Raw genomic sequence first — 22378 nt, 5'->3', positions numbered from 1 at the left:
ATCTTTTCGGATTCGTTTTTTCGCTGAACTGCTAAAGCGCAGGGAGACTGCGATTGCTTTGGAACGCTCTTCCATGTGTCGTCCCGTTGGGTGTAATCCCACAAGAGTTTAGAAACACACTCACACCAGCCATGATTCTTTTCAAAGGTAAAGTGCAGGTTAATTTGTTTTATGTATTTTTACTTTATATTTTGTATTAATCATTTTTATATGAATAGTTTTGGGTTGTGGAATGAATCATCTGAGTTTCCATTATTTCTTATGGGGAAATTCACTTTAATATACGAGTGCTTTGGACTACGAGCACGTTTCCGGAACGAATTATGCTCGCAAACCGAGATTCCACTGTATTTGATCTCTTTTCGCTTTTACCTTTTCATCAATATCACATTGAATTTTGATTCCATGTTTGGAATTACATCGTGACAACGCAACATATAACTGCCCGTGAGTAAATATCGTTTCGTTCTCTCTACAAGAAATGTGTCTGACATAACCACTCAGGACTTTTCCAAATCTCTTTGCATAAGCTGTTGTCGTCTCACGTGACGTGAAAGTGTCTCTGAAACAAGTGACAACATTGTATGATATTTTGTGCCCTGAATGGTATATTCAATGCTGTATGTTTGGTTTTCTGTATGAGTGATCACTTGATGTGCACTTCCATGTGCACCTTTACTCATGCTTGACAAAAGCAACATCTGCATTATGTAAGAAGTTTTGTTTGCTTTTGTCAGCTATGTATGCATTTTCAAACATTTTTATATTGAATTGAATGTACTGGGGTTCTTATGTGTATTATAATCACATGTTGGTGCCACCATGCAAACCAAATGCCACCCCACTGAAATTTGTTTTGGCTTTGACCGTGGATCAGCCAAGTTATGCTGATGGAAGTTCCCACCACTGTTTCCTCTCATTCTTGAAAAGTCATCTTACCTCTTGATCCGTGAAAATATCTATGAAATTTTTAAACGAAAATGCGCCAGATTGTAGAATAAGCTCTCCTGAGTTTTCAAAGCACTGTCCCGACAGGATTAGAAGCTTGTGTCTTGCAGTATCAGTAATCATCAAACGGACCTATGGAGAAGGTGTGATAAAGAAGGTCATAAAAGCACCATCATGTACCATGAAGAGGGAATAAAAAGAAAGACAAATTGCCAGAATGAGTAACACAAGCTCACCTATGGTTCATTCTTTCACATTTCGTTCCATATTTGCCCTACCCAACTATCTCTGTTGCTCAGTACAACAGAGAGAAGTAGAGAAAGGCCTGTTAAGGCTGACAAGAGACTCCAGTCAACACTTTACTTAAATGGGGTCAGTGGAAACGTGGACCCATTTAACACATGCTACCTTAATGAAGTGATCTTTTAAGAGCTCCTGATAACTCAGCAATGTAGTAATGCCAGAAGCCTGTACCGAAAATCCAACTCATATGTCCTAAAGAGGGGAAATACTTTAAACAGGAAGAGCTTTTTGGGGCTTCTCGACTGATGATGCCCAGGGTAACCCCTAGAAAGGTTAAATACTGCCCCAAGGCCAGAGAACTAACTTGAGTCCAGAGTCGAAATAACAGTTTTGTACAAAGACTGACTGGTGCAAGGAGAGAGTCAGGAGTTAGAAGACATGACAAGGAGGTAATAAAGAAATGTTAAGGTCTAGTAACTTGCTAGTGAGTGAAAAAGAAACAAATTGCCTGTGGAGGAAGGTCTGTAGAGAAATCATGGCCTTTGATTTTAGTCGCTTTTCCCTTTCATGTTTGTTTGGATAAAATTAACACCAGTGATTAGAAATGTTACATGCAGTGTCAGTCAAAGACCTTTTGGAACCCTGGGCAGAGAGGGTGGATGGCATCCATAGCAGGTAGTCAGCATTAGACTTCAACAACCAGGTTTCCCCTTAGTGTCTAGAGTGTGCGCCCCTTTAATTACATAAATAATGTCCCACTGTGTACATAATGTGGAATTTATGAAGCGTGTGCCCCTTAAGTTTCATAAATGCCGCCCCTAATGGACTGACCGGCTTGGGCCATAATCACTATTCTGAATTATTTAGTGTGGCTGTCCCGTGCCACCCATACTTTAATAAGCCACTGATTATACAGAACCAAAATCAAAAACAAACACAATTTTTCACGAAACATAACTGAAGCCGTTTTTAGAAACATGCTAACCAGTTAATAATGTTATTTTGCATTTCCATTAGATTTCTTGAAAATAATTTATATAGCCTAAAATTTTTCCCTGTAAGCTTACATTTTTCTTCATAATTGTGTCACATGGAATAACGTTGTCCAATTGATTTTCAATGATGGGGTGGCGGCAGCAAAATCCATGTGGAATTTTTTTTAGCTATGACTGTGCAACCAACAAGTCTAATTGCAAAGCGGAGGGATGTAGTGATATAAGGTCTGGAAATCACAGCCGTATTCTACAGCACCACATTCAGAGTGAACTAACTGGCAATAAATGTCCTTCCTCTCCCCGTTATGGAGGTCAGTGTTGAGCCTCAAATTAGTGCCATCTTTACGCACTAATTTAAATGAGAAGATTTTTGGAGGATATTCTGTTTATTTGTCTAAACGAGACGTTTGGCATGTAAACAATCAAAGAAATCCACATTGATGTAACATTGTGTTTTCAGTCACCACTGTGGAAGATAAAGTGTAATAGCAGGCTAAAAGGACACTTAAAGTCTATGCTGCCTTATTGCCTTTTTAGTAAGATGCTAACATTTATTAGTTTTTGTTTGATATACTGTATGATGCAGGCAGATTATGCTATAAAAGCAGTGATTGTTGGGTATTATGCTATTAAAACGTTGTGTGTGTGAGGCAGCCAAATTCTGCGACACGTTATGATGCACGCTATGAATGTTTATTCTTGGTTTTCTGTTTCTACTGAGATGTTAAAGTTGTAGCCACAGCTAGGCATATGTAGCAAGCTAAGACATGTAGCCAGTTACTGTACATTTACTGTTACAGTTTTGTTAAAATATGTAGGCTACTGCATCCTTCTACAGGCTTACGTTTGAACATTAGAACATTAGAAAACTCTAGACAAGGACAGGCCATTCAGCCCAACAAAGCTTGCCAGTCCTATCCACTTATTTCTTCCAAAAAAACATCAAGTCGAGTTTTGAAAGTCCCAAAAGTCTTACTGTCTACCACACTACTTGGTAGCTTATTCCAGGTGTCTATCGTTCTTTGTGTAAAGAAAAACTTCCTAATGTTTGTGCGAAATTTACCCTTAACAAGTTTCTAACTGTGTCCTCGTGTTCTTGATGAACTCATTTTAAAATAACAGTCTCGATCCACTGCACTAATTCCCTTCATAATTTTAAACAATTCAATCATGTCACCTCTTAATCTTCTTTTGCTTAATCTGTATAAGATCAGCTCTTTTAATCTTTCCTAATAATTTAACCCATGTAGCCCTGGAACCAGCCTAGTTGCTCTTCTCTTGACCTTTTCTAGTGCTGCTATGTCCTTTTTGTAGCCTGGAGACCAAAACTGCACACAGTACTCCAGATGAGTCCTCACCAATACTTTATAAAGGTTGAGCAGAACCTCCTTGGACTTGTACTATGCTATATGACCTGACATTCTGTTAGCCTTCTTAATGGCTTCTGAACACTGTCGGGAAGTCGATAGCTTAGAGTCCACTATGACTCCTAAATCCTTCTCATAAGGAGTACTCTCGATTTTCCAACAGCCCCTTGTGTATTCAAACCTCACATTTTTACTTCCTATGTGTAATACTTTACATTTACTGACATTAAATTTCATCTGCCACAAATCTGCCCAAGCCTGTATGCTATCCAAGTCCTTCTGTAATGATATAATGGATTCTAAATTATCTGCTAATCCACCTATCTTGGTATCATCTGCAAACTTAACCAGCTTGTTACTTATATTCCTATCTAAATCATTTATATATATTAAAAATAGCAGCGGCCCTAGCACTGACCCCTGTGGAACACCACTCTTAACATCGGCCAGTTCAGATGAGGTTCCTCGCACCATCACCCTCTGCTTCTTGTGTCTGAGCCAATTCTGCACCCATCTAAAAACATCACCCTGAACTCCCACCTCTTTTAATTTGATGCCCAACCTCTCATGTGGCACCTTATCAAATGCTTTCTGAAAGTCCAGATAAATAATATTGTATGCTCCACTTTGATGATATCCTTTTGTTGCCTCCTCATAGAATTCCAGTATGTTAGTAAAAGATGACCTCCCTCTTCTGAACCCATGCTGACTGTTCCTAGTAACTCCTGTCCTTGCCAGGTATTGCTTAATCTTATTCTTAATAATTCCTTCCATTAATTTTCCTGACATGCATGTTAAGCTTACTGGCCTATAGTTGCTTGGCTCTGCCCTGTCACCCTTTTTATATAATGGGATGATATTTGCCATTTTCCAGTCCTTCAGAATCTCTCCAGTGTGCAGTGACTTCCTAAAAATATGTGTCAAGGGTTTTTAATATGTACTCGTTAGCCTCCTTAAGAACTCGAGTTTAAATGTTATCTGGTCCTGGTGATTTGTTTGATTTCAGCCTATTTAATCTGAGCAGCACTTCTCCCTCTACAATTTCCAAATCCCTCAGTACCTCCTTAGTAGTCCCTGTTACTGCTCTGAGGTTATCCACTTGCTCACTTGTAAACACCTCAGAAAAATGTAAGTTTAGGGCATCTGCTATTTCACTGTGTTTGCCTTTTGTAATCATTTATTACAGATACGCTAGTCAGTTACAGTTATAGCCACACAATCCCTTTGTTTTAGGTCTTTTGATTGTTTAATTCATTTTTATTTGTACATATTACAAAAATATTTTTTCTTTAAAATGATACATACTACGGTAATTTAATCTGCTTAATAAACAAATATACATGTTTCTACTTTAAGGCAAGACTTTGAAATAATACCATAGGCATTTCCCATAAGCAATGTGGCATATCATCATATGCAAAGAAAGCCATCAACCATTCTTTTATTTCATTCTAACCACTTACCAACTAGAGAAAGAAGGGTGAAACGTAGGAGTAGGAATGTAAAAATACCATTTCTGTTTAGAACAAACCAAAATAAAAATGAAATTGTTTCTAATTTCTGATAAACAGACACTTTTTACCTTTTTTGGCTTCCTTGACTTTTATTTTGGGTGGTGAAGAAACATCAACATAATGAAGGTGCTCTCCTGTTGTGGTTTCTAAGGTATCTCCTCCTAGTTTGTGTGTGGGGGGCTATCCTTTTTTGGATAGGGTTTGCTGATCGCAGAGGTCACAGGATGGCAAGTGAATCCACAGTCTCTCTCTCATAACATGTGGCACTTCCATTTCCATGCATGACAGTCTACAATATGTTGCCTATGCCACTGAATGGCCCTGTTTCAGGAAGCCACCAGTTAAGATTTTATTCTAAGCTGAATTGATGATTTTCATTCAGGCTGCTGTCACAAATAAAAATTAGAAATTGTAAACTTGTAACAGAAATCACTTTAAACTTTGACATCAAGACTATGTCAGATGGGCAGTCATTGTAAAATAGAGGAGCAGAAATGCTCAGTCAATAGTGTGACTTTTTAAATGAATCAAACCTACCATCAGCTATAGTATCTGTGAAAGAAAATTTAACTGCTTGCAAGCTATTAAGTGTTAAAAGCTGATTTGCTACAACGGTAGGTTATTCATACAGGCGTCTGTCATAAGACAGGTTGTAGTAAGCTGACATAAGACAACTTCCTTCTTTAGGAATGCGTCTGTTAGACACAGGAAAGATGACCTTCCCTTCTTCGGGGCCCCTCTTGACACGTACACAAAAAAGAAACAGTTGGCTGATTTGATGAAATGCTTAGATGTTGTTTCATAAGTCAGGGGGAGGGAGGAAAAATGAATATTAAAAGCCGATTGAAACTGAGAAACTTTGCTCTTCTGCTTTGCAAAGCATGAATCCAGGTACTCATCTGTGACTGAATAAAGACTGATTGATTGAACTATTCCTGTCTTCCTCATGGGTTACTTCCACATATCACACCAGCCATCTTGGATTAAATCTAAATGTTCTTATTCTAGTATAGAATTCACCTGCATGTATGGTAACAATACAAAGCAAAATATCAAAGGTGTGCAAGCAAAACCAAAGTTGTAAATCCAAACAGCAGGGCATCAAATAATCAATTCTAAGTTAACTAGGTGAACTATCTGTCTAAGACTTGTTGAAATCTAATTAATCAACAGAGGCCTCAGGGTTAACATTTGTGGTGCACCATGCGTGAACCCCTGCCTCTGTTATCATCCATTTGGTATGGCATTCATAAAAGCAGTTTTAATGTTTGTGATGCACCATCTGTTGGAATGATAAAAACAATGCATTTTATTACCAAAAATGTTTGTGATGCACCCTCTTTTAGAATGGCAGAGATGTAACAACTGTAAGGATACGTGGACAGTGATCCTTTTATTAAGTCGTACACCTGGTTCTGAGTGTATTACTGAACTTTGGAGATTGGATTAACATATAAAGCATTTTAACATATAAAGCATTAAATGGTCGAGGTCCGGCTTACTTGTCTGAACTTATCCTGACTTACAAACCAGAGCGCACATTAAGATCTCAAGATGCCGGTCTGCTTATGATTCCAAGGATTAATAAAATAACAGTGGGGGGTCGAGCTTTTAGTTACAGGGCCCCTAAACTGTGGAATGGTCTGCCTGCTACTATAAGAGATGCCCCTTCGGTCTCAGCTTTTAAATCCCGGCTGAAGACTCACTACTTCAGTTTAGCATATCCTGACTAGAGCTGCTGATTAACTGTACAGACTGCATCTCTGTTGTTAGTTATCAGCACTAAAACATAAGTAACATGACAGTTATAATTGTATACTAACCCTCACTTATTCTGTTTCTCTTCTCGGTACTCAAATGTGGCACTTGGTGCCACGGCCCTCCTGTCAAGTTGTTTTGCCTGCCTAAGGAAAAGTCATCCCAGATGGAGGATCGCAGGAATCGTGGGAGAGAGGGGTCCTTTCATCGGATTGGCTGGCCCAGCACTGTTTCAGCTGTGGAATGGCCAAATGGGGGAGGCAGCTTGAAGGATAAGGTCTCCAGGACTCTATACAAATCCAAATCTTATTATGGGATATATCATCTACTGTTAAATTCTGCTCTGTACTTCTAAAATTTATATTTTTTATTTCTTACTATATTGAGAAATTGTTCTGTGTACTGTACTGTATTGTATTGTATTGACCCCCTTCTTTTGACACCCACTGCACGCCCAATCTACCTGGAAAGGGGTCTCTCTTTGAACTGCCTTTCCCAAGGTTTCTTCCATTTTTCCCTACTAGGTTTTTTTTGGAAGTTTTTCCTTGTCTTCTTAGAGAGTCAAGGCTGGGGGGCTGTCAAGAGGCAGGGCCTGTTAAAGCCCATTGCGGCACTTCCTGTGTGATTTTGGGCTATACAAAAATAAACTGTATTGTATTGTATTGTACAAGAAAAGAAATGTAAAGAATGATTTCTGGATTGCAGTTTCAACACTTCAAAATCAAGTATCATGGGGTTTGACGTTGATGTGCTTACCTCGGTGCACACGGCTTCATCTGAAGGGTTGATGAGAACTACAGTTTCTAGGACATTACTTTTGTGGTGCAGGATCTTCTGGCCTTAAAATTAAACAAACAAGAAAAACAAATAAGTCAACTATTACAAAATGAACAGGGAGAGTTTCCATCTTTAAATACACCCACAAACACGTTGGATTGTATCTGAATTATCTTATTTTCTGTGTTATCTTCATATTATGTTCTTGATTTTCTAGTGATGCTGTTTGCTGTGAAAGGCCCAATATAAAAAAGATGGATTCATTGACGGCTTTTCTGTGCTCTGCTACAACTTTATTCACAGTGTGGAAAGCCAGCTGCCGGACACAGACAGACAGACAGACACCAGAATGTCCAAAACACACACGTTTTATTTTCATACAGCACCACAATGCCTTCTCCACCAACTGTCTCTTTTCTCTCTCTCTCTCTTTCTCTGTCGCCTCTACTCCCCTCCTCACAAGCTTCGTCTCCTTCCTCCCAACTCTGGCTCATTTGCTGGAGGGAGGCAACCTCTTCTATAATGACCCAGAAGGGCTCCAGGTGTTCTGTCCAACGACACTTCTTGGTGTGGCGGAAGTGTCAGATGAGCACCCTGAAGCACTCCTGGTGACCCTGGGATTTCTTCCGGCAGCACTTCCTGGTGTGGTGGAAGTGCTGCCATCCAGGGTTCCATGACCATCAGGGCACCCCCTGGAGGTGGCCATGTCCTCCCACAGGGATGAGCTTCCCAGCTTTGTTCCGGTGGCCCCCAAGCAGACCAGGGCGGCAGCCCTCTCGTGGCCCAGGGAAGGTATTGTCCCTCTCGTGGACCATCTAGGCATCCCGGCTGGGTAGGGTCCCCAGCCATCTGCCACAACAGGTAAAGGTTTCAGTAGACTCCTTGAGAACCCACCTATAGGAGAGACAAGTAGACAATACAGTAGAACCTCATGTGAACAACAGATGTGGTGTGACTGGGCCTCAGGGTGAACTGCCCAATAGCTGAACTGGTATGAGAGCTCAGTATGGATGGCATACAGTAAGAGACAGGAGACCAGGAGTGATGGGACTTTGGTGTAACCAGCAAACAAACATGTGAAATGGTGCTTCAGCCCGAGCCTCTAGCAAGACAGACTGTAGATGAACTATGATGGTGTGTTGAAATGAATGACACCACCTTTTAGAGAAAGAGAGATAGAAGGAGAGGATAGGCAAATTGTGACAAGGCGTTGGAATGTGACAGCATATCAAGTGTAACAGGTCTTAAATGTCCACAGTAGGTGAAATGTGGCCAGAGCCATCTTTCAAGAAGGCAGTAAAAGAGCTGTGAAGGGGCTTTGGTGTGAGCCACCTGTGACACCAGCAGTAGTCGAGGTATGATGAGTGCTCAGTGGGAGTATTAGATGAGGTGTGATAGGACTTCAGTGTGAGGCACCTCCTTGTAAGGGAGACAGTAGAAACATTAGGATGAAGGTTTGGTATGAACAGCACACAGAGTGAGATAGGGCCTCAGCATGAAAGACTAGATATGGGTTTGATGGCACCTCATTGTGAGCCACAGACAGTAAATGAGGAGTGATGGGGCCCAACATGGATAACTCTCTTAAGAGAGACAGCTGAGGCTTGATCAGGACTTAAGGTACGTCGTTTATAGGAGAGGCATTGTGTCAAAAGTGCTCCATCATACTTTATGTAGTAATCCATCCATCCATTGTCCAACCCGCTGAATCCGAACACAGGGTCACGGGGGTCTGCTGGAGCCAATCCCAGCCAACACAGGGCACAAGGCAGGGAACCAATCCTGGGCAGGGTGCCAAATTTATGTAGTAATAATAATAATAATTATTTACATTTATATAGCGCTTTCCTCACTACTCAAGGTGCTCAAATGTTTAGGCTAAAGGAATGTAAAGTACTTATGGATTAATATAACTATCATCTGCTTTTTCAGCGCCCAAAAAAGTGCTGAGGCTACATGTTTCTATGATAGTGTGGAAGCAAAACAGTTGGAGTTAAAGCTGTGGGAAAAAAAGGAACCTGTTTATAAGAGTTTTGTCTACATTTATCTTAATGATCAGTCAGCAATTACGATCTAATGGTAAGGTGATGATGAAGTGTCTGCCTGTTTCATCCTCGTGCCGACTCAATGCCTGACAGTGACAGTCATTTCCCCAGCTGGTATTCCAGTTATAGGGGTATAGATGGGCTTTGGGGTGCTGGTGTTAGGTTGGTGAGTCTCTAAATTGTCCCCTGTGAGTAACCACATGAGTGCAGCTTGTGTTAGATCTGCACCTCAGGGTACATCCACATTACAAACGTACACACTAGTACCTGTTTTCACCTTTTGTCCATATACTTCTGAAAAAGCCATCTAGACGTGAACGGGTGAAAACATAGACTTTTAAAAACATAAAATTTAACCCCACCCTGGTTTGTCTGTGCTTATTGCATAGCCCTTCCCTAACTGGATCCTGGTCATTACAACTTCTCATTCCCTCATTGGTCACCCTTCACAGAAGAAAGCCATATTCCAGCACAGCAGACACAGAAGAGGTGCTTTTCATGGAGCGTATTGTGTTGCTTACCTGTATGCATCTAAATGTAATTTTGTAAAGTTTGAATGGCGCATACATATGAAAGGGCAAATAAGTTAACAGGCACTACAGTTTTACAACAATGGCAAGCAGTGTTATCATCCTTCAAGGACTTTTCCACTGGTGCATGCATGCCAAGAGTAGGCGAATGTCTACATCATATGCGTTTTAATGTGGACGGAGGTACTTTTACAAACAATGTGAAAATGCTAGCATGGTCAAGGTTGTTTTTGATTAAAAACACTGCAGTCTGGGAATTGTTTCAGGTCAGGTTTTTGCTTTAGTAAAGTCAATTAGTCAGTCATCATCCAACCTACTATATCCTAACACAGGGTCACGGGGGTCTGCTGGAGCCAATCCCAGCACGCAAGGCAGGAACAAATCCCAGGCAGGGTGCCAACCCACCACAGGAGACACACACACACCCACACCCAAAGCGACAATTTACGATCGCCAATGCACCTAACCTGCATGTCTTTGGACTGTGGGAGGAAACCGGAGCACCCGGAGGAAACCCACGCAGACACGGGGAGAACATGCAAACTCCACACAGGGAGGACCCGGGAAGCGAACCCAGGTCTCCTTACTGCGAGGCAGCAGCGCTACCACTGCGCCACCGTGCTGCCCGCTTTAGTAAAGGCTTCAACTCATTGTCACCCTAATAAGTAACTGAATGCCAAAAGGGGACTCTGCTCTGTTGGGCCCTTGAGCATGACCCTTAACCTGCAATTGCTGTAGAGCACTTTGAGTAGTGAGAAAAGCGCTATATAAATGCAAAGAATATAAATGCAAAGAATTATGGATGGATTCTACTAACCAACTTGACAAGGAAATGTTTATCAACCCAGCTATTATTTGGTACAGAATGCCTTTTACAGTAAGAGGCTAGGAGCAGGCACTGATACAGCGCATTGCCGCACCCACCACATGACAAATTAGGACCCGAGTGCAGCCATGCAACGGGTGACACCTTAGCACCACACTAGTTCAGATAGAATGGAACAATGGGAGGTTTTTTATGGTGGCTGAAGTGCCAATTTTGCAACCAACCCCCAGGTTTTTCCCTGCAGGCTGGAGGGCCTACTTACAGGGCTAGATGCAGATTAATGTCATACCCAGGACGGAGCAATTGCAGGTTAAGAGCCCAACGAAGTAGAGTCACTTTTAGCGTTTACGGGATTCAAACTGGCAACCTTCAGATCGCCAGTGCAGATCCCTAGTCTGGAGAAGTTTGATCAAACACATTGACCCCACATAGAAGGGGGAAAAGATGAAGAGGAAGAAGACTGTACATTTTACATGGTTGTTTCACATTCAGCATGTTCATTTTCACTTTTGACAAGACCAAACCTGACTTAGAGGCCTATTACAGGGATAGACCTCCTTTAGACCACGCAGCAGCCTGCAATTCTCAAGAAATAGCTTCAATAAGCTACCAAAAACAATTCTAAGGTTTCAATCAGATACTGTACACATTTCTAAGGGATTTTGGTCCATGCTGACTTATTCAGCTCACAGTTCCTGTAGCTTTTTCAGCCACACATTCATGCTGTACCTCAGTCCCCACTTTAGATAAAGCAAGTTTTGTGACAGGACACATTATTTTACTTTGAAGTTTCCATTTTTAAAAGGGCAGACTAAGGCCATAAAGGGATGCACATGATCATTGACAATGCGCAGATGTGCTGTGGCATTCAGATGACCCTCATTTGGTGTTAAGAGGCCCAATGCATGCTGAAACAGTAATGCTGACACAAGGCAGAATGAATCCATGGATTCTTGCTGTTTACAACATATTCTGACCCTTCTGCGTGCATGTCAGAGCAGAAATCAAGATTTGTTAGACCAGCAAACATGTTTCCAGTCTTAAATCATCCAGATTTGGTGATCCTAATCCAAGCTAATAAAAGTAGAAGCCAGTGTGACCTATCTACTTTGGAAACTGGATGTGTTGGGTGTTTGGGGATGCCCCCCAGTACACCATCGATGTGAAGTGCTGTTATTGGACTGTTTTTGGCTTCCCTGTTAGCATGCAAGAGTCTGGCCATTGTTCTCTGACCTCCGTGATTAATAAGGTGTTTAGAGCCTGTGAACTTCTAAGACCACCACATCTAACATGAACCATCACATAACTATCAAAGTTCTGGGCCATTCTAATGTTTGGTCAAACCACAACTAAACCTCTTGATCGTGTGTCCATATTGTATATAGTTTGAATATACTGTAGTTTAAGTTCCAGCACTATGATTAGCCGTTTAGAGCTGTTAACAAATGGAGACATGGTTAGAAACTTGTTAATGGCCGATTTCACATACTGTAAATGTTTGAAAGTTGCTCTTCATACAAAAACCATTAACATGTCAAATAAATTACCAAGTATTGTGGTTAAAAGTCGGACTTTAGGGATCTTCAAATCTCAACTTGATGTTATTACAAATAGGATGGACGATCTTGTTGGGCTGAATGGACTCTTTTTGTCACAGTTGTTCTACTGCTCTAATTAAAAGGCCACTGAGAGGATATTTGTAAATGTATACAGAGCTGGTAATGTAAATGAGTTATACAAGAATATATAGTATTGATTTTCTCCTTAATGAAAGTTGTTTGTCACCTTTGACAATAGTTATTCCAGGTTAGACTACTTATCCTCATTTGTTTTGATGGGGTGTGCAGCTTACCGTATATACTCGCGGATAAGTTCTCCCACAGATAAGTCGTGACTTGATTTTACTGTATAATTTCTGGTATTTTATAATGTCGGTTGTATAAGTCAAATGCGGAAAACTCACGCTATTGGTCCAAGAGTTTATGATATGCCAATGGCCACCTGAGAGAATAACCACGGAGCAGACTACCAGCGTGTGCTCCTAACCTCTCTCTCTCTATTGTGTCTACGTGACCACACGGTGATACCCAAACTATTCCGAAGTGACGTTTGTACTGTTTTGTGTTTTTTGTATCTCACACCCTCATACACCTTTATTGTAAGAGCATCCCTTATCTACAATGGAGCGTTCGATCAGAAGAAAATATGAAGCTGGTTTTAAATTAAACGTAGCGAAAAAATTTGGTAAATACGCTGCTGCAACTTACACGTGAGTAAATATGGTATTTGTTATTCTGTACAGAGCATAGGGTACCAATGTTGCTTGCGTTAAAACTCTTCTACAAATTCAAGGACACTCTTAAAAAACTTTCATTGTCCCAGAATATTTGATCTAGAGGTGCCATCTTTGACATTTCCTACTAAATAAACTGGAATGCTTTTGCCACTCATCTGTGGGTCATGTTGTATATTCAGAGAGGCAAAGTGGTTGGTACTGCTGCCTAACGGCTTGCTGACTGTATGCTTTGGTATATTTTTGTAATTTTACTGGGTAGTCGAGAATCTGATCATATCTGGAAGATACACAGGTTACACAGACTGGTGGCTCTAAACTGGATGATTATGGGTGAAGGTGGTCTACCTTGCTCCTAATACTGCCAGGGGTGGGCTCCCTAAAGCAATATTAATGGAAAATGAAAATAGACAAACTGATGAGGTTTCTCAGGAGGTGCTAGCTTAGTCTCTAATTTTGAGGTGTGAATGAAATAATGGTACCAAGCCGACTGTGCATGCACAACTTCAGTATCTCAAGGCCATCGAATAATAAGTCGTGGGAGCAGGAAAATGTCATGCATGAGAGAGAAAACCAATTGACTCCTCTTTCCCACAATTTACTGTCTTGTTCAAACCTTGTATCTGATGTTAGCATTGTGCTGTGTCAGCCAAAATGACAAATAAAGAAAAACTGTCCATGAATAGATGCTGCAAAAATTACAAACAGGTGAAAAAAAAATAGTTAAAATAATTTAAGGACTAATACATTTCTTCTCTTTATTATTTATAAGTAGGAAAAGCCCGAATCCCATTCCAAATTATATTAAGACCTCATACTTAGACAGCAGTGCAGGGATTCTTTATGGTAAAATAAAGATGATTTATTTGAGCTTCTAAATAAAGTGCTGACAAAAAATGAATTGACAAAATGTATTACGACTGTAACTGAGGGGTGACTATATTAAAAATATGCAAAATAATGCGAAGATCATTTTCCCAAGACGCTAACCAGTCAAACAAAGACTTGCTTGTGCACCATCATTATTCTGCTTGCCTGAAGGGCAACTGCAAGATGTCCCGTTCGTGTCAAAGATTGAAGGTTATGGAAGATTTATTACCTTTCATAACAAGTGCTGAGCTAAACCCATAGGGCTGGTGTGCGCACAGAGCCTTCATTAATTTCAAACAGAAGGGCAGTCAGTGTCCCTACTCAGAGTATACAACCCTAGCGCCATTACTGAGTGAGTGACCAGAAGCAGACGGCTCTCACATTATTCTCAACATTTTATTCTCTCCATCAATTTATTACAGTCGTATGGTCACCTAGATATATAGAAGTAAAAACAGGTTTTGGCCAGAAGGGGGTGCTACTGTTGCATAACTCAATTTGTCAACCTCTGTCAAACTGAGATCCTGGAGGGCCATGGCAGGTTTCCATTCCAGCCACTGTCTTAGTTATTAACCAGTTACTGCTGCTAATAGAACAGTCTTCTTTTGTCTTTATTTTAATCAACTTTCTGTTTAAGGTTCTCAACCCTTCATTTTTTTTTTCCTCAACCATCCAACCAATAACGAGAAGCAAAGCAATCCAACAAGTGATCGGCTAACTCCGAGTTCTCATACACAATTCCCCCGGCACAGCATTTTTGCTGCAACCAATTTCTTAATTAGAAGCCAATTCTCACTTGTTATTTAACTCTATCTCTCATTAGCGCTCTCATTCAGCCACACCAAGCATTTCCAAAACCGCTCATTTACTTTTTTCTAAGAGTACCATCCACAGGTTTTGCGGCCCCAAGAACAGATCGATAATGTCTCAGAACTTCACTCTCCTCTGTAAAGATTTAACTGAAACAAACTGTATTGTATGATGGACACCTAAGCACAAATGGGAGCAAGTTAGCCAGCGACACGTTGTATGACCTCAAATTGGAGGAGATGTCAAACCTGTCAAAAATTCTATGTCCTCTCCTAAACAGGGGCACCTTGCACAAGAGACTCCTTCACAATTTCACAGAATGCAAAGATGAGTGGGAAAAAATGGCAAAAGCCAGGTGTACAAAATTTTTATTGACCTATCAGAAAAAAACTCACTGTTATAATCAATGCAAAAAAAGGCTTCTATACAGGATTAGTGAAAGAACGTGCACATGCAAACACGACCCTGAACTTTAGAAACTTTTTAGAAAAAAAGTATTGAAATGTCAATTTGTTGTTTGCTTAATTGATAGAACTGTTTGGATTTTGCTAAAAGGCTTTTTCCTGCCTTTTTCTTTTCTTTATTTTCATTAGGTTTATTCTTGTTTAATGTTTGCTACTCTAATTCTCTGTATCTTTCATTTATTACATTTCATGTATTGCATTTTCATTTTTTGCAGCAGTAGCACCCCCTTCTGGTCAAAATCTGTGTTTACTTCTAGCTATCTAAATAGCTATTTGTCATTATTGTTAACAAGTAACAATGAGAAGTCAAGCAAAATGACACCTTTTATTGGCTAACTGAGCAGATTACAATATGCAAACTTCTGAGGCAGCTCAGGCCCCTTCTTCAAACAAGTTATAATCGAAAAATGTAATCATCTTGCCTGAAGAAGGGGACTGGGCTGCCTCAGAAGTTTGCATATTGTAATCTGCTCAGTTAGCCAATAAAAGGTGTCATTTTTCTTGACGTCTCATTGAATCCATAATGGCCAACACATAACAATATCATAATATTCTCAAACTCACTTAATCCAATTCTACGTCACAGAGGCCACAGTCAGTGTCAGCCCTGGACGGTGTGCCAGTCCATCACAGTCCCCCGTCATGTGCATACCCACAGTCATTTAATTTTTTTAAAAACATGATTTGCCTTGATTACAAACTCATCATCAACACTTGTGGAAAATTCTGAAAAGCTGCTTATACTTTTAATACAACTTATTTTTTTTGTATAGTGTTCCTCACTGAGTCCAGGCACAGAGCACTATGAACAATTCTCAGTTATAGATTATACTAATTACTAATTACAGAACATATATAAATTCAGATTTGTTAAAACATACAGAGAACAAGGTAGAGACTGATTAAACATAAATGGAAACCAACAATATCATAATATCACAATACCCACTGTATATTCCAGGTCACAAACTACACAATGTTGGGTCAATAATGTCCTTCACTTGGTGTGTTGTCCTCTTCTTCCCATAAAACATTTTTTTAATTAGACAGTTTAAATCACTAGCCTGTGACCCACAGATACATGAGGTCCTCCATAACAATGCTAGCCCCTCCAGAGTTCACTGCCTGCACACCAGCTGGACTTCTTATTGAAGCACAGTATTTCAGTTGCTTTGCTCTTTTAAATATGATATGATGACTTTTACCATACAATGCCCTCTGAAAATAAAGTATCTTATATATAAACGTCTGCGTGTGGAAGTGCGTGTGTCTGTCCTGCCCGTAAGTGAAAGGTGGAGTCGGGGTAAGGGCTCCGCCTCCAAGGAAACAGAAACTTGCTTAGCCGCTAATAACACAAGTGAGGCGAGCATGTCGGCAAAACGAAACCTCCAAAGAAAGAGACACTCACTTAGTCGCTAATATAGAAGCGAGGTGAGTACATCGGCAAAACGGCATCCCTTTTACTTTTCCTCCTACTGCTAATGCACAAGAGATGCGAGCACATCAGCAAAACGAAACCTCTGAAGAAAGACAAAGTCGCTTAACCGCTAATGCCCAAGCGAGGTGAGCATGTCGGCAAAACTAATCCTCCTATGAGAGAGATGCCCAGAGTAGTTCCTTTCAATTACCTGACATCTTGACATTTCAGTTTTTTTTTCTGACCATTTCAATAGTTTCTAGGGCTTTTTACAGCACGGACGTACACAGCTAGTAATGTATAAAGTTATAATGTCACCTTCAACGGTCACCTGAATTCAATACAACTTTTTTTCATAATAGGCAGTAGGAGCCAAGGGAAAAATACCAATTAAAGTGAATTTCAATAACATATAATGTGAAATTGTTCACATAGTGTTGTCTTCTTGAGTCTATCTAATCCATGCTGGACAGTGAAATTTAGATCTGGTACTAAGTTACCTTTGTCGAACGCTGTTAGTTAGAATACAGTCATATGAAAAAGTTTGGGAACCCCTCTCAGCCTGCATAATAATTTGCTGCACTTTCAACAAAAAAGACAACAGTTCTATGTCTTTCATTTCCTAGGAACATCTGAATACTGGGGTGTTTTCCGGACAAAGATTTTTAATGAAGCAGTATTTAGTTGTATGAAATTAAATCAAATGTGAAAAACTGGCTGTGCAAAATTGTGGGTCCCCTTGTAATTTTGCTGATTTGAATGCCTGTCACTGCTCAATACTGATTACTTGCAGCACCAAATTGGTTGGATTAGATCATTAAGCCTTGAACTTCATAGACAGGTGTGTCCAATCATGAGAAAAGGTATTTAAGGTGGTCAATTGCAAGTTGTGCTTCCTTCCCTTTGACTCTTCTCTGAAGAGTGACAGCATGGGATCCTCAAAGCAACTCTCAAAAGATCTGAAAACAAAGATTGTTCTGTATCCTGGTTTAGGGGAAGGCTACAAAAAGCTATCTCAGAGGTTTAAACTGTCAGTTTCAACTGTAAGGAATGTAATCAGGAAATGGAAGGCCACAGGCACAGTTGCTGTTAAACCCAGCAGGTCTGGCAGGCCAAGAAAAATACAGGAGCGGCATATGCGCAGGATTGTGAGAATGGTTACAGATATCCCACAGATCACCTCCAAAGACCTGCAAGAACATCTTGCTGCAGATGGTGTATCTGTACATCGTTCTACAATTCAATGCAATTTGCACAAAGAACATCTATATGGCAGGGTGATGAGAAAGAAGCCCTTTCTGCACTCACATCACAAACAGAGTTGCTTGTTGTATGCTAATGCTCATTTAGACAAGCCAGACTCATTTTGGAACAAAGTGCTTTGGACTGATGAGACAAAAATTGAGTTATTTGGTCATAACAAAAAGTGCTTTGCATGGCGGAAGAAGAACACTGCATTCCAAGAAAAACACTTGCTACCTACTGTCAAATTTGGTGGAGGTTCCATCATGCTGTGGGGCTATGTGGCTAGTTCAGGGACTGGGGCCCTTGTTAAAGTCGAGGGTCGGATGAATTCAACCCAATATCAACAAATTCTTCAGGATAATATTCAAGCATCAGTCACAAAGATTAAGTCATGCAGGGGTTGGATATTCCAACAAGACAATGACCTGAAACACAGTTCGAAATCTACAAAGGCATTCATGCAGAGGGAGAAGTACAATGTTCTGGAATGGCCGTCACAGTCCCCTGACTTGAATGTCATCGAAAATCTATGGGATGATTTGAAGCAGGCTGTCAATGCTCGGCTGCCATCAGATTTAACTGAACTGGAGAGATTTTGTATGGAAGAATGGTCAAAAATACCTCCATCCAGAATCCAGACACTCATCATAGGCTATAGGAGGCGTCTAGAGGCTGCAAAAGGAGGCTCAACTAAGTATTGATGTAATATCTCTGTTGGGGTGCCCAAATTTATGCACTTGTCTAATTTTGTTATGATGCATATTTCATATTTTCTGTTAATCCAATAAACTTAATGTCACTGCTGAAATACTACTGTTTCTATAAGGTATGTCATATATTAAAAGGAAGTTGCTACTTTGAAAGCTCAGCCAATGATAAACAAAAATCCAAAGAATTAAGAGGGGTTCCCACACTTTTTCATATGACTGAATGCATATCTTAAATAGCTAAATCACATCATACATGGATACACAATCTGCAAACAAAAGAAATACTACCTACCTTGTCCTTCTGACCAGCATCACATAACACAGACAATTTCGATGAGATACACACATTTAGAATGCTACGTCATCATGTAAATTAAACCGTGAATGATGTCAACACTCTGCCACAGACGAGTACTGCAGCTCTGATCAGTTCAGACCATGAAAGTAAGATTCACATCATTTCAAGGGTAATGTGACCTATGGTGTGACCGCAGTGGGTATCCTGCTATCCACTGTCACACTCTTCAGCATTATTGAAACCAAGGCAAGTGCTAATGACACAGAGAGAGCACCTTTTGGAGACTACGTGACGGATGAATTAGAATGGTGGCAGGATTCTTATTGAACTGAGCATTTACCAGGCAGAACATGAAACAGGGTCTACAAGCAGACCGATTCTACTGAATGTATAAGCCAGAAACCATGAATTTTAAATCATTCAGAATGAACGGAGTGTAGTTGCAGCAGCCCTCTAGGGAAAGCAGCAGGAAGTTTCAAATTGATTTACTGGCTTTCCATTTTAATTTTTAACCACTTTATTGATGACTCATTTTGAATATTTGAAGAAATACTAATAGCTGATGGAGAGCAGCATTGTTAGGACCAATGTTCCCTCTAAGGAGTAGCATATAGTAAGCAAAAAACATTGTTTATGAGCGACATTTTGTTTAAGCCAAAAATTTATGAGCACCAACTCCGACGGTTGGAGTGAGCGATCGTGCGATAAGTACGAGTGACGCCGTCAGAATGAGCGATCGTGCGGGGAGTATGAATGACGCTCTGAATTCGTGTGAGCGATCGCTCACGCGCTCAGCTTAGAGGGAACATTGGTTAGGACTGTTGCCTCCAGATACATTGCGCTTGATTTGAAAATCATACCGAGGCATTATCTGTGTAGAGTTTGCACATTCTCCCTGGGTCTACATGAGTTTACCTCAGGGTCCTCTGCTTTTCCTCCCATATTCCTAAAAGCATGCTGGTTTGGGGAACTGACGATTCCAAATTGGTTTTGTGCAAGTGTGTGGGTAGATGTGGAGTGGGCCCTGTGATTGGCTGGAACCTTGTTCATGGTGGGTTCCTACATTGTTTCTAAGCTGCTGGGATAGGCCAGACCATAATAAGTCCATTCCAGGTCTAAACACGCCTTTTTTAATGATTCAAAGTGTAAGTTAATCCCATGTCTATGTTTTAATAAGTATCAAGTTCAGTACAATCTAACATATAATTCTTCCTATTACTTCATGTGTGTACTGCCTTGCTGGTGGGCAGAGTAAGTGACTTTGTGTTTTTTACTAGCTTGCCAGGTCCATGTTCCTATTGAGCCATCACTTCTCCTGAGGTCTGATGTCATGACAAGCTGCTGGCTTTCTTTGTGCTTAGTGTATAAAATTCAGAAAGCTAAGGATGAGATGTGCTTGTCAACAAAACCATCATTTGAAATGCTGGGAGAGCACAACTGAAAAATGTGCCTGGTATTTGCATTTTGTTACCCATTACTTTCCTCATTGGTGAGAAATCCCTTTTGAAAATAAAACTGTTACTTGAGAGAATCACTAAAGTCTACACACCTGAGCACAATGTCATTGATGACAAATCATTTATGGTTTGGCGAGGTCATTTAGTAATGAAGCAAGTTGGCAAACATTGCACGCTTACTGAGTTGGCACTGTGTTCACTCTACTGAACAAGAGGCAAAGTTTATTAGAGTTTTGTAAGAAGAGACTGCAAACTTGCAAAAATCTAAGCCTTCTGTGTTTTAATTTTTAATTTATTAATTTTTTTAATGAAATAAATAAACGATGGTGGTTGCTGCAGTAGGGCTAGACACAGAAATTCATTTCTCATGCATGTATTGTATGTACATCTTTTAGGCCAATGTGAATTATGTATTTACTGTATACTGTACAAGCTGTGTAAGCCCATTCTGTAAAAAGCCCAGGCTCCTAGAAACTATTGAAATCGTCAGAAAAAAATTGAAATGTGGAGTCGGAGGTTTCGTTTTGCAGACGTGCTCACCCCCCTTGTCCATCAGTGACTAAGCAAGTTTCTCTCTCGTTTGTCTTTCCTCAATGGTTTCACTTTGGCAACAGAAGTCGTTTCTTTCAGCTTCATGCTGTAGCCTCGTACTTCTTTCTTCTTCTGACTTGTTAACTTGGGGCCACCTTGCTGGCTCTTTGAGCTTCGTGCTGTAGCCTCGCACTTCCAGGCTGGACCGACAGACTCACACACTTCCACATGTAAATGTTTATATATAAGACTAGGGGGCTCTGCCCCCTGCTCTCTTCGCTCACCAAACCCCGGACAGGTGCTACTCGCTAGCCACTTTGCAGCTCTGCCGCTCACGTATGGGGAAGCGGATGTACAATTTAAACAGATTGTTCTTTTCATGGGAATTGTTACATATGCATAATAGACCTATTTTATATTACAGTGAGTAATTAACCATAGTAAAAATAGTAAAATGTAATAAATTGAAAGAAAATTATGTTTCATGTTGCATTAGAGGTATTCATTGCGTTATACATTTTTGTTCTGTTTGGCTTTGAAATTAACACGCAAATACTTTTTAAACTTACACTTTTACTGTAAAACTTCAGTAAAAACAATATTTGGAATTAACTTTTCGTCAATATCACATGGAATTTTGATTCCGTTTTTGGAGTTATATTGTGACAACACAACGTATAACTACCCGTGATTGAATTTTGTTTCTTTCTCTCTAATAAATAAAATTATATTTTTTCGAATGTTTTGTCCCTGTGATTTGTTATTTGTCATAGCAAATGTTATTCTAAGGGGAAACTGTAAATGTTTTAATACAAATGGCATATCAAGATCTCCTTTGGTGTCTAATGTTTTTCGCTGAAGATGTACCTCATTACCTTTCTTGTCGCCTGTTAAAATTTTATATGTCAGAATTGTTCGACCAATTTTGAATACAACTAATTTTGTCCCATTGCATAGCCCATCACTCATACATAAATTACACAATGACATTACCATCCATTCTTCTTTCAACAGTAATTTATGCGGAGGAAGACCGGACAGTGTTAACAGTTATAGATATTCTACATGATAATGTAAGTTGATCTTTTCATTTTCTGCAACATCATCACTAACTGTTAAAGCATAGTCTATTGATATACATTTAATCAATTTTCCGTGTAACCAAATCGACAATTTTCATGTTAATTCATTTGACTTCATCGTTTCTTGGTGCTAGGATTGCCCATGTACTCATTTCTTCTGTTGATAACCCTTCAGGATGAAATTTTTCAATAAGATTT

The 22378-nt window shown here is 40.0% G+C and overlaps 1 protein-coding gene across 1 annotated transcript in view; it reads right to left on the bottom strand.

The window, feature by feature from the left end:
• The window catches only part of map1b (microtubule-associated protein 1B), a 149951-nt gene that overhangs the window by 23985 nt on the left and 103588 nt on the right, over positions 1–22378 (bottom strand). Inside the window, exons 3-4 of the mRNA XM_028805657.2 lie at positions 7582–7664; positions 940–1080 (exon numbers count right to left, since the gene is read on the bottom strand). Of these exons, the coding sequence (XP_028661490.2) occupies positions 940–1080; positions 7582–7664 (224 nt within the window). The remainder of the gene's footprint in view (positions 1–939; positions 1081–7581; positions 7665–22378) is intronic.

This window comes from Erpetoichthys calabaricus, chromosome 7 (genome assembly GCF_900747795.2).
Source record: "Erpetoichthys calabaricus chromosome 7, fErpCal1.3, whole genome shotgun sequence".
Lineage (NCBI taxonomy): Eukaryota > Metazoa > Chordata > Cladistia > Polypteriformes > Polypteridae > Erpetoichthys > Erpetoichthys calabaricus.
The sequence above is the reverse complement of the archived record's forward strand: the minus strand, read 5'-3'. Positions and strand labels throughout refer to the sequence as shown.